General features: G+C 42.4%; 2 protein-coding genes across 5 annotated transcripts in view; one reads left to right on the top strand and one right to left on the bottom strand.

Annotated features, from left to right (window-relative positions):
* LOC119134065 (cyclin-dependent kinase 17-like) overlaps nucleotides 1–5463 on the bottom strand; it is a 29930-nt gene extending 24467 nt beyond the window's left edge. Inside the window, exons 1-2 of one of the 4 annotated variants that reach the window (XM_037270514.1) lie at nucleotides 5083–5463; nucleotides 259–419 (exon numbers count right to left, since the gene is read on the bottom strand). In XM_037270514.1, the coding sequence (XP_037126409.1) occupies nucleotides 259–388 (130 nt within the window). In that variant the 5' untranslated portion in view covers nucleotides 389–419; nucleotides 5083–5463. The remainder of the gene's footprint in view (nucleotides 1–258; nucleotides 420–5082) is intronic. The other 3 variants (XM_037270522.1, XM_037270541.1, XM_037270550.1) reach the window with 3 other exon arrangements.
* A 1494-nt stretch (nucleotides 5464–6957) lies between these two features.
* On the top strand, nucleotides 6958–11404 carry LOC119117883 (transmembrane prolyl 4-hydroxylase-like). Its single transcript, XM_037244509.1, has 9 exons — nucleotides 6958–7633; nucleotides 7818–7899; nucleotides 8318–8514; nucleotides 8627–8717; nucleotides 9420–9582; nucleotides 9652–9837; nucleotides 9925–10015; nucleotides 10210–10333; nucleotides 10417–11404. The coding sequence occupies exons 1-9, from the start codon at nucleotides 7253–7255 to the stop codon at nucleotides 10629–10631; spliced, it is 1530 nt and encodes a 509-aa protein (XP_037100404.1). The 5' UTR covers nucleotides 6958–7252; the 3' UTR covers nucleotides 10632–11404.
* Nucleotides 11405–12171: the final 767 nt, after the last annotated feature.

The following is a 12171-nucleotide window of genomic DNA, read 5'->3' as shown; positions in this document are numbered from 1 at the left end:
ATGCAGTTCTTAGAAATGTCCAGCAGATGGCAACACCACAATGACTTTCCTCATGCAGTTTGGCGAACGCAACGTATAGGGAGAGATTTGTGTCAAAATTATTCACACAAATACATCCGCGATTTACACGTGTTTTTGAGACGCACACATACAATTGCGTTTTTCTACCTGCAATGGTACAATGGTTTGTTGCCTGGCTTCAGAAATTACAACTTTTGTTTTCTTCTAATATTAGAATACGTAAAGTGTGTGTCTTACCATTATCCCTGGTTGTTGATGGCTCATCCAAAGCCATCTGTTCTGCCAGTTCAGAAAGAGAGTCATCAACGGGTCGAGTACTGCGTAAAGACATGGACAGCCTCCGTTTGATGATCTTCATCCGATCCATGTTCTCAGGTGCAACGCCAGCACCCCGAGGCCTGAGAAGGAGAGACGACCATTATCATGCTGTGGTCATGCCGACTGGGGTCATTCAGACCGTCATATGTGAATACAGCCCATTTGACTTCATCATACAGTGATTATACTCAAGTGCGGCCTCTGCGTATATTCAAAAGTAATTTGGGCTCCCGATGATTGTGTTTGTTTGCTTGTTTGCTCGCTCGGCACGAGTTGTCATTATGCATCCCAAGTGCAAACATTGCAGGATGCAAAACACAGGATGGCAGAGAGAGACGGGCCCTTAGATAAAAATAACACAAGTACAGGCAATAATGGCACTTAAGAAGCCCCTAAGGTGAAAACAGGTTGCAGGGGAAAAAGTGAGATTGTGCAAACCTTTACATTCCCTCACAAAACCATGTGAGAGAACATAAAGGTTTGCAAGCTCTTACAAAGTTTATATGCGTACACCACATAAAACTCTGCAAGGTCGACCTTTCGGTAAAAGTGAAGGCAAAAATGAAAAGTACAAAAGTAAATGTGGCAAATGATGTCATTGCGATTGAAGCGTGACTGTGCTTCAGGCATTTTGTTTGATGTGGAAGATTTACTTTCCTTCCCGCTTGTCGGAACAGGCTGGGGGCAGGGCAAATGTACAAATAAAAAAAGAAATAGGTTAACACACAACATGATTGCTTTCAAATACTTTAGTTTTTTGGACTGTTTTGAAATGTAACCTATCAATTGTGACTAGTGTGTAATGGCTTTGAAGCACATGGCCTTGCCCCGGTGAGTGACGTGGGCGTCAGCAAATGAGAGTGTCGTGTTGGCTAGCTGGTAACGAGCTAACCTATTAGCTACTCAGAATAAGTTGTGGCCATTGATTGTAGGCATGAATAAACTAGCTAGCAAAGATGTATGCTACTTTCTGTGGTGTGGTACACATTGCACTTTATCTTCTTTATTAAGTGTGAACTGATCACTTTTTCAACTCAGAGTCATATTCATATTATTCATATACTATATCTGTGTGCGTGAGTTAGTTTTTTTTTTAGTGCTATTTCTCTGTAATTTGTGTCACTGGCCTAGAGCTAGAGGCCACTGCAGCAGATTATTTTTGTATCCATCCACTTCCTGCTTCTTCTATCTCATCCATAAGTGCCTGGCAGCTAACATGCACACACACGCAGACACACACACGCAAGGGAACACGCACATACAAGAAAACATTGGCTTTCTCTTTGTGTTCAACCTCGGAGGATGGAACAAAAGCTATTCATTCTTTCAGGCTCTCAGGCCTATTAGAGACACTCAGCTGTGAGGGAATCCAAACCCTGTGAGTCGCAATCATGACAACTGCTGTTTTCTACAAGAAGATGCGCTCGGCTCACAATTGCTCTTAGCCCAGTTGTGTATATTTGGAACCTTGTATATACGCTCTAGAGAGGGTCACAAAAGAGTAAAAGACATTATTTCATATCACCCAAGTATCAACCCTCCCCCTCTCATTTGCATGTTTTTCCAGAAATACTGCTCAGACAAGGAGATTAGGTTCACCTCATGCAAGCATGCCATCATCACCAAATTGTCGGGACTAGACATGTTACATCTTAGCAAAGCAGCTGGTAAAACAAAATAATGATGTGATTATTCACCGTCAGTCTTCATCTTTAATGTGGTGGAATTAGCATGCAGCAAATAGGAGCGGGAATCCAATTACACTGCGGTTCACCAAAAAAATTTCTCACCCGAGTATTACTACATTATTACAGCTGACAGTAAGATTAAGTGTCTCTTCTGAAGGACATATAATATCTTTTAAAAAATGGAAGACATAATTTACAATCCATGAAATGACTTAATAAAGAAGTACGGTATGCTTACTTTTCATTAACTATACATGAAATACTGCACCACACCATTTTGCAGATCTGTCAAAAAGAATTATCGTTTGTATAAATAAAGTCATTTGGATGGATAGCGTCAGTGAATAGAGCAGCACCGGTGTGGGGTGGGGTGGGGGGGGGGGGACACATGTGGCTTCAGGCTGCAGCATGTACAGTACAGGCCAGAAACACCAGACGTCCGGAAAACCACTCTGCTGTAACTCCCACTAAATGGACGAGGGGGGTTGGTAGGCACGGATGGCCACTCCAGATGATGGAGTCTTAAACGAACATACAGAGTTTTAAACACAGCTTGTGAGGTACACGGTGCATTGTTGTGGAATACATAATTGTGCAGCACAAATGGAACAATAAAACAGGAGAGCAAAGGTTTGTAGGCGAATGAACCCAAAAGTGAAAGGAAATCATCCAAAACCATGCCATGAATTGTTTAGCTGTCTCTGTTTATCGCCTTGAGCATGCGTGTGTGACTGAACATGTGCTTGCAAGGGAAAGGTAGGACAGAGGTGAGGTGAGATGAAGTAGCACACGCCCGAGGAGGGCTGGGGATGAACACAGGCTGATTTATTCAGGACGCGCAACATTTGGGTTGCTGGGTTACAGGCCCATACTGAAACCACAGTTTCTCTCTGAAGTGAAGAGAGAGAGAAAAAAAAAAAAGTCTCGCCACATCACCAACCACATCACCCTTCTCGCTATGCATAGATGAATGTTGCAAAGCAAGATCCTTGCCAGTTTGGCATTCCACAGCCAACTGGTCCTGCTAATGAGGAAAAATGAACTGTCCTAGCTGCACGTTTCGTAATCATCATAATACAAGTTTTAGTCAGCTATCATTTTTCCCTGCGCCTCTCTACTTTAGAAACATGAATTGCTCTGCATGTGTGCACGCATGCACATAGAATCAGACATAATGGAATGCCTCCTCAATAGCACCCACAAAAAGGGCTTGTCATAGCAGACCAAGGATGCATGACTAATGTCCAAACTCTGACTCACCATATCAATTTTACTGCATTCTCGGTCATATAACACATATCCTGTGTTAAATAAAATTACATGTAATTTAAAGGCGATATGATTGCTTGATGGAGTTTTCAGGCAGTGTATTAAGACAGTTTGAAAAACAAAACAATTAAAGCCATGGCAAAACTTAAAATTAAATTTCTGTCTTTGCCACATTTTCAAAGATCGTGTGGATTCAGAAGCATTATGATGAAATTACAAGAAATACTGGACATGATGTGCTTGCCTATCATGTCACAAAGCTTTAAATTGCTGTTTTACAAAATGACCTTTGCTGTATTGGAACATCTCTGTCTAAAATTAGGTGTGCTCAAATATCGTCACCTTCATAAAGTAATAGGCTGTCTTTTTGTTTTAGAAAATATAAAAAACTGCACTCAATATTGATTATATATTTATTAGAAATTAGAATTAAATGACCTGTTTATGATAAAGCTGATTTTAGCAGAGGTGGACAGCATCCCAAGGAGATGTTTAAGGAAAATAGTATGTTTTTTGTCAAAATATCATGTGGGCTATTATTTTAAGAAAATATTTGTTTCATTATTTGGATGTCATGTTATATGGACCAACACAAAGTCTTGAACTGTTTTTATAAACTAACTGCAAACAGACATGTGAGCTTGATGACATTTTGAGCTAATGTTACCTTGAACATGGTGCATTTTGTGTCCTGTTTAAGGAATACATTTTGAATTTCTGAAAGGTGTTTATGTGAGTTGAAATTTCAATTATGACAGAGTGGACACATTAAGTTGGACAACACCCACCTAAAAACATATGATTGAAAAATCAAACAGTAATATGTTTACTCTGCGGCGAGCCACTGTTTATCCTCCATTGAAAAAAAGGACAAAATGTGTGGGTTGTGCAAATAGGCCATTGTCCTGGTATGTGTGCAAATCTTAGGCCACTTATTATGGGTTCCAGTATATTCTGCTACATTTCCATTGACGAGGTGATTTAGATAAGGACACCAAAAGCAATTCCAACTGATCATAAAGCAAAACAAGCATGCAGGGCTATTCAGTATCCAGTTCAATTAAAAGCAAGTTAAGCTGCCCCATAAACCTGCACTGCACTAACATGTTCGGTCCTGCAGCACTGGCGTAAAGGGCAATGTATTCACTAAAGCACCACACATTGAGATGTATCTAAATAATTAATCAAGAAGAGAGACAGGCGACCGAAAGTGAAACTATGCTGCATTCGACCGCCTTTTACTCGTATGTTTGTGGATCTGAACATCACCGTCACGAATCACGACAACATCCCGTGAAAGTCAATATGACCGCGGCTGGCAAACCGCATTCATTTCGTGGGACTCAATGTGCTGTTAGCTCACGACTGACCAGGCATGACAAGAGATTCCTCGTCCACATTCCGGGCCCTGTGCTTCCGGCTGGTTCCTCTATCTCCCCGTGCTTTCCTGACGCGAGTGTCCGGAAGAAGGTGAACCGAACAGGGCATAGTGAAAGTTCCGCAGTCCCGGCTGGCTGCAAAGTTTTTCCGAATGTAGTTTAAATGCGGCACAACATCTCAAACTCGTTATCACTGGGCTCTGAAACGTGGGCATACGTAATAACACTCAAGTACAGAGAGGTTTCGAACTCGAGTGCCACATAGGTGCGCTATTATGCACTAAAAACATCTACCTGTAATGACAGGTGATACGTTCAGGTATTCACGTTCGAGTTGCTCTGTCGTTAGCAGTTTCAAAACAATGAATGGGAGAATGAAGAGAAACTCAAATATGCCGGCAACTGACCTGGTCGTGCTTCTGCTGTGGGAGACTATTGTTCCCCTCGTGTATGGTAATCCACGCAGGAGCACGCTCAGCTGGATCCACTGCGACAAGTCCTGCAACTACAGCAAAACGCAGCACGCAGCCCATGGGCCGTCGGTAAAAGACTATTTGCCGGATTTCTCTATGCTGCGTCTGAGAGGATTCAAAAGCCGCCGGCTGTGACGCATGATTGCTCCTGACTTGGGCTCACGAGCTGAGCCGTCCCGGTCGGTGATGATCAGCCATATCGCTGCTGCCGCTACTGTTGTGTGTGTTGTGTGTGCGTGTCCATCTCTCTGTGGGGGCGGCTGGTCGCGTCATCCGGAAAACACCACAGAGTGCGCACGCACGCACGCGCGCGCGTTTGTGTGGCACCCCCACCTCAACCCTCATTTGTTGAAGGAGAGACGGGGGGTTCAAATAAATTCATTCCAGGGGGCAGGGCGTGTGGGTGTCATATGGGAAATTAGCCAGTACCCGAGTCCCAGTCTTATTTTAATATGCACCTCAAACAAAATCTCTGAAATAATGCATGCAGATATATGCAAATGACACCATATTATTCATCACTTTTTTAGCGGTATCAAAACGAGGGGCAAATATTGTGACCTATAACCGTCAAGTTGAAATTGACGTTGAGCTGTATAATTCCCTCTTCCGTTTTCCATGTTATATATTAATGCGTCATTGTAATTATTTTCTGTCATGTTTTTTAGAAGACTGAACCCTTTAGAATGAAATGTCGATGCCACGTGGTTCACACTTTGGTTGACAATAAAAACATACCATAAGGCAGAATCCAGAAAAGCCTCGAACTTTAGGCACAGTGGATATCCACTATATCCGCAGGGAATGGGGACCAACATGCGCGTAGCAAAAATCTACCTAAGATGAAACTTAATTGGAAAAAATTAGGATAAACTCTCAATGAGCGTGTGCTGCGAAAAACGAGAACCCATCCATCCGTCCGCAAAAATATGAATAAGTAATATTGGGGCTGGTGTGATTGGAATAAAGAAATCCACAAATAGGTTCTATCCAAACTGCTAATATAAGGGACCTGCGTGAAGCTAAGGGACCTGCGTGAAGCTGCAGGTATATAACCTGGTATATAAGGGGGCCACTGTCAAGACAAATATTCAAAATGTATAATCGTTGCCTCTAGGGGGAGCCGCAAACGCAGGAAATAACTACACGACAGTTAAGCAACGCTTTAATGATACTACAAGAAAATGTTGTCTTTTGTCGCCATCGCATGGTTTGATTGTAAAGCTGCAATTGTCGTGACTTTTTTTCATTAGCAGGTCACTCGCATGATTTGTTTGGATGTTTTTAGGACGGATGCTGCCAGTGTTCACCTCCATACAATTTAACGTTCCTTAGGCACTGTTTTCATATCGCACTTTCTACACTCATCTGACCTGTTTGATTGTCTTTATGAATGTTTTTTCGTTGTCCTGTCATAAACCAAAATACAATCAATTTTCAATGAAAATGTACACACTTATAAAACATCCAAGTGCACTGTTTGGATGAAAGTTATTTACATATTACCACCTTAATTAGAGTAGGAACACAATATAGAGAAACACTTTGCACTTTATTCCACTTGGTTCATTTGTATGACAAAGGATTAGAACATTCCAAGCCCCCATGAGCGTGAATTATGGGCTTCCACTAACTGTTCACGCGTGTCTACTTTCTAAGAGTATAACAGCTAAACATGGACACCCTACAAACATGCTTCCTACTCATGTAAAATAGAATTATATAATGATGACTGGATCGCGAAAAGCGTAAAGAAAAAACTGGCACTAATAGTGTTAACCGATAGAGGCCGCTATAAAATTTTCTTCTGACCGGAAGTCTTCAGCATGTTCGTCCTGTTATTATGCAGGTTGTCAGGGGCAGCAGGCGAAGTAACGAGGGCTACAAGATTTAGTTAACGATGACATATTTAACAGCGCGAGATATTAAGCGCTTTCACATCTGCATTTTTGCACTGAACAGCATAAATAATTTGGGCAAAGCAATAGTGGCGGAAGCGTCGTTTTTCATTGAAACAGACAGACAACAAGCAGCTAAGTGTAGCTAAGCATCCGGCGGCTCGTAATCAGACAGCCCTAAATTACGCGCATCCGTATTTATCTTAATGCGTAAAAGTCTCTTGATAGAAGAGGACATGGAAAACATTCCGGAAAATCTACAGCATGACGAGGACTCCCGTGTCAGCGGCATTGCATCCTCGTCATCCAACAGGCGCTCGTTACGTTCCACTAGCATGCCCGTCCAGAGGAGCAGCATCTGCTCTCGGGCTTACTTCGTCGTGGTGATGGTCTTCTTTCACGTCTACATCCTGAATGTTATCGCCCTTTTGCTATATGTGCACTATAATAACGGCCCCGGGGATTTTGACCGACCGTCATTGCCATCTGTCGGCGAAGGGGAAAGTCCTCCTCACACCGCGCCTCCTTCAAGGGAGCCCCGTGAGGAGGAGCAAAGTTTCAGACTTCCTCGAATTGAAGGGATCAGGGTAAGTGAAGTGTATGAAAACACTCTCGAAAGATTTTGCTGTAGATCCAACTTCACTGCTGAACTTTGAATTCTTGCAGATTTTACTTCCAACAACACCTTAGCGAGATCAAACATTTATTGTGTGTAATGTGACTGACAAAGTGTGTATTTGACTTCCCCGTGTTCATCACGATGCGGTTTAGGTAGGACACGTTCAGCCAGTGTCCCTTGTGTCGGACAGAACACACAAGATGAAGACGCTCAGCTTGAAACCTCTATTATTTGGTATGTGCTTTGTGGTGGCTTTAGGATTAGCCCATGATTTAAAAGACCAGTCAGTCGCCAGGCTTGTGCCCAGTCAAATGTAATTTCCTGCATTCACAATTGTGTGTATGTAAGATTTGGCCTCAATCAACCATTGTATTGAATTGTTTGTTAAAATACTCCAATGGAAAGACACCAAAAAATATATCATCCAATTATTCGACTGTACTACTTGGGATTTTTATAGTCTTCTGTGTAACTAAATGGGGTAACCAAAATATTAGACATAGCTGCCACTAGGATGCAGTACTATTGTGCAATATGGCAAACTACAATCACATTAATATAAATGCCCACCACCAGATGACCTTAATTCCAACATTATTTGAGGCCCACGCCACTCCATTCTAAGGTTGATTATTTCATGATGGTTGGTCAGAGATCCCGGGTTTCCTGTCAGAGGAGGAGTGCCGTGTGGTGGTGCAGCTGGCTCAGCTCAAGGGTCTGATGGAAAGCCAGATGACAGCGGCCAACTGGGGGCACGGAGGCTCAGACCACCCACTGCTATCTTTGAGCACCGAGGAGGTCTTCAGTCTGTTGGACCTCAACCAGGATAGGCTTCTGCAGAAGCAGGAGGTGACCATTGAAAACTATTGCCATTTGTATTTCATGGGAATATGGAGGAGAAAGCTGTTGAGCTGCCAAAAGATTTCTGAAGCAAACTACAGTAAACTGACTTCTTGTCCAGATTGTGAGCCACTCACGTTCTCGAGATGGAACTTGGCTGAGCCCGGACAACCTGCGTCAGATACTCACTGTACTAGAAGACTGCTCAACAGGTTTGTGCATCTGCTACCTCATTGCATTTGTGATGTTGGATGATTGTGATGATTCATTTATTACATATTTGAAACTGACTGTACTAATATAGTATTTTAAATCATCTTGATTCAAGATAGCCCTTTAGGGCCAAAAAGGAAAGGACAGCAAGTTATTACATGCAAATGTAGCATTTTCTTGTACAACCATTGCTGCCTACAAAGTACATGGAGTAAAAACCTGTCATACAGTACATACAATACACATTATATACACAGATGAAAAGTGCAAAAGGAATAAACACAAATGCATAATTAATTATAAATGATTATAATGAATACATCTTAATTTAACACCAATTCAGCAGGCACCATCAAACCCGTCCAATTTAAAATCACTGTCAATTTTATTGGCTTCAGATAAGGCGCCAGGGCCCCCAATTCAACAGGTTGTGATGTACAAGGGCCATTGGGATCAAACACCGTAACTTCTGTTTTCTTTTCATTGAAATTACAAGACTTTCTGTGCCATCCATGCCTTGATTCCCTCCAGACAGGACAAAAGGGACCTTAAGCAGATGGAACCCAGGAGCAGTAAATGCAATGGAAACAGCAGGGGCCCTGAAATTGAACCCTGTGGAGCGCCTTACAACAGCATAGCTTCTAAAGAGAATTTACAGCCAAGTGTTTGTTCACTAATGCACTGCATGTGTCCCTTGATAGGGGTGCTCAACCTTGAAGAGTTCAAGCGTGTTTACGATGTGTCCCAAGGCCCGATACAAGAGCAAAATAGAAAGCTCCGGAGTCAGTTCAAGCAGAGAAGCAAGCATACAGTGCTTTATCAAGGCCCGGGATCCCATCACGTGCTGCAGACACTGAGAAGCAGGTATCCCAACTTGTACGCACTTGATCTTGGACCTCATTTACTAAAATATTGATTCTGACATTTACTCAGAGTGATCAGCCTGACACGTCTGCCGGCCATGTTGGTTGACATGAGTGAGCTATTGCAAGTGTTTCGGTTTGAGCTCGGAGACTTCAGCGATGCTCATCACGACAGTAGCCCTCCCCATGCGGAGACCGCCTGCTCGCACACGCGACTGGCGGGTAACACGTCTATGCTCCCACAGGTCTCCTGCAGGTTGGTGTTTGTTCCATCATATTCTTTTAGTAACATATTCACTGTGATATACGTTGAAAAAAAGGAGCATTTGTTACTTTGTCGCAGGTATCTTACTGTGTTGATCTACCTCAGCTCTGTCGAGGAGGGTGGTGAGACCACGTTTCCCGTGGCCGACAACCGTACCTACGATGAACTGGTGGGGTTTTGTTTTCCTCAATACAGGATGATTTGTTTGTCAAGGTTCCACTGGACTACAAAATGAAAACAGCTTGATCATGACATGAGTTTTGATAATATGCAATTTATGATAGGAATCCATAGCCAAGAAATGATTCGTGTGGTACGACAACCACACACAAATGTTTACTCTGAGCTGTTTGTGTGTTCCAGGCACTGGTCCAAGATGGAGTTGATTTAACAGACACCCGCAAGACATGTAGTCGAGGGAACCTGAGAGTCAAACCCACTGCTGGGACTGCACTCCTCTTGTACAACCATCTCTCCGATGGGCAAGGTAAGAATAGAAGGCACTTTGTAAATTGGAAATCATCCTTCAGATAATTTTTTAAAATAAATATTGTCTTTTGCCTTCCTCAGGTTGGATGGGTGAGCTGGATGAGTATTCGCTGCACGGAGACTGCCCGGTGAAGCGTGGCCTGAAGTGGGTTGCCAACAGCTGGGTAAACGTTGACCCAGACTACCAGCAGCAGGCACGTTACCAAAGACTAGTTGCTGAAAATCATCGAGCTAAGTCAGGCATGACAGAACATTCAAAACCAATTTCGCACTTTGACCTCCACCAGGATCTCTAGCTGAGCTCCTCTTACTGATCCGTGTTGTACACCCCTTGACCTGTTTACCTCAGTATTGTATACATTAAAATAGTGATGGAAAAATGAAGCTTCAAATTTGCTTCATGAACCAGTTGTATATTTTGACTCCTCAAAATGGCACCGCATTGGTCTGACAGCATACTGGCTCGCCATTTCTTGAACCACTTTTATTTCAACAAACTGTTTCATGAAGCAAAATTTTCCATCACTACATTTAAAGGAAGATCACTCCAGGTTGCACAGTTTGTTTTTGCATCATCCCATCAGTTTTGTAAGGGTGAATTACTGTTATTATAGAGTTCTGGTGGGCTGATGCTTTTATGTACAATAGTTTTATTTAAGGCATATTTAAAAATTATCACGCCTTACATGTCACATATTTGACAAAGAAATGAAGGGAATTAAGGGAGCAAGTTTTTTTGTGGTCACTTAAGCAGGTATCTGTTGCTTCTGAAGAAATCGCTCTAGAATATTTAACAAATATATTTATGAAATGTTATTTATTTTAAGCTCCTGAAGGGTTTACCACATTTACCGGTACATTTAGTGAGCACATGTATTTAAAACAAAAAAGCTTATCATCTTGTCAGTCCATCAAAAATAATATATGTTTAGCACATTTAATGTATCATTTTATGATATTTATTTGAGATTTATTTATTGACTCGTTTTTGGACTTATTTATTGATGTTGCACTGCCACTGTCTCTTGTGTTTGATGAAATGAAAGTGAAAATGTTTATTACTACTCAATATTGTCCTTATTTATTTTTTACACGAGCCCCGCATTTATACACTTTGTCCACTAGATGTCAGCTGCTGCTGCTACTGCTGCTGCTGCTGCTGCTTGCGAAAACTGTCAAGGACCATTGAATGCTGCAGTGACTGTCATACACTGGTATCGAACTCCAGACCTGCAGAACGCATGTTTAGATACTTCTCCAACACACTCGATTCCAATGATCAGCTCATCAGCAAGTGCCGCAGGCGTCTGATAACGATCCCACAATCATTTGGATTGGGTGTTGGAGGAGGGAAGCATCCAAAACACGCAGGATAGAGGCCCTCGAGGACCGGAGTTTGACAGCCGTGCTGTAATGAATGGTTGGTGGTCAGCAGGACCTTGGTGCACATTATTAAACCTGCTGTTAAGACACTGAATCAAGGCAGTAGTCCATCAATCTTAGAGCTATCTAAGTCTCAGCAGTGAGTCTTGTATGGAATGTAGGTAGGAGGGGTGACACCTTTTTGAACCATTTGTGCCATTGGGGACTCATCTAAAACACTTGACTCGTCGTCATCGACAATTATTAGTTCATCTGTACTCATCACTTATCATATTTATTTATGACCTTTTGGGGCCAATTGGTAGAAAGAATTGCACGTCTCTCGATTGTGTTTTTTGAAATAAAGTGCGTAGTGAATTCTTATTTTCAAGCGAATCCGGTCATATGCACGTTGTCCACTAGATGCCAGCTCTAGCACACGAGCTTGTTGGCAGGCGCTGCGTGAGAAAGACC

The sequence above is a fragment of the Syngnathus acus genome, chromosome 2, assembly GCF_901709675.1.
Source record: "Syngnathus acus chromosome 2, fSynAcu1.2, whole genome shotgun sequence".
Lineage (NCBI taxonomy): Eukaryota > Metazoa > Chordata > Actinopteri > Syngnathiformes > Syngnathidae > Syngnathus > Syngnathus acus.
Note: the sequence above shows the minus strand (reverse complement) of the source record. Positions and strands in the feature narration are given on the sequence as shown.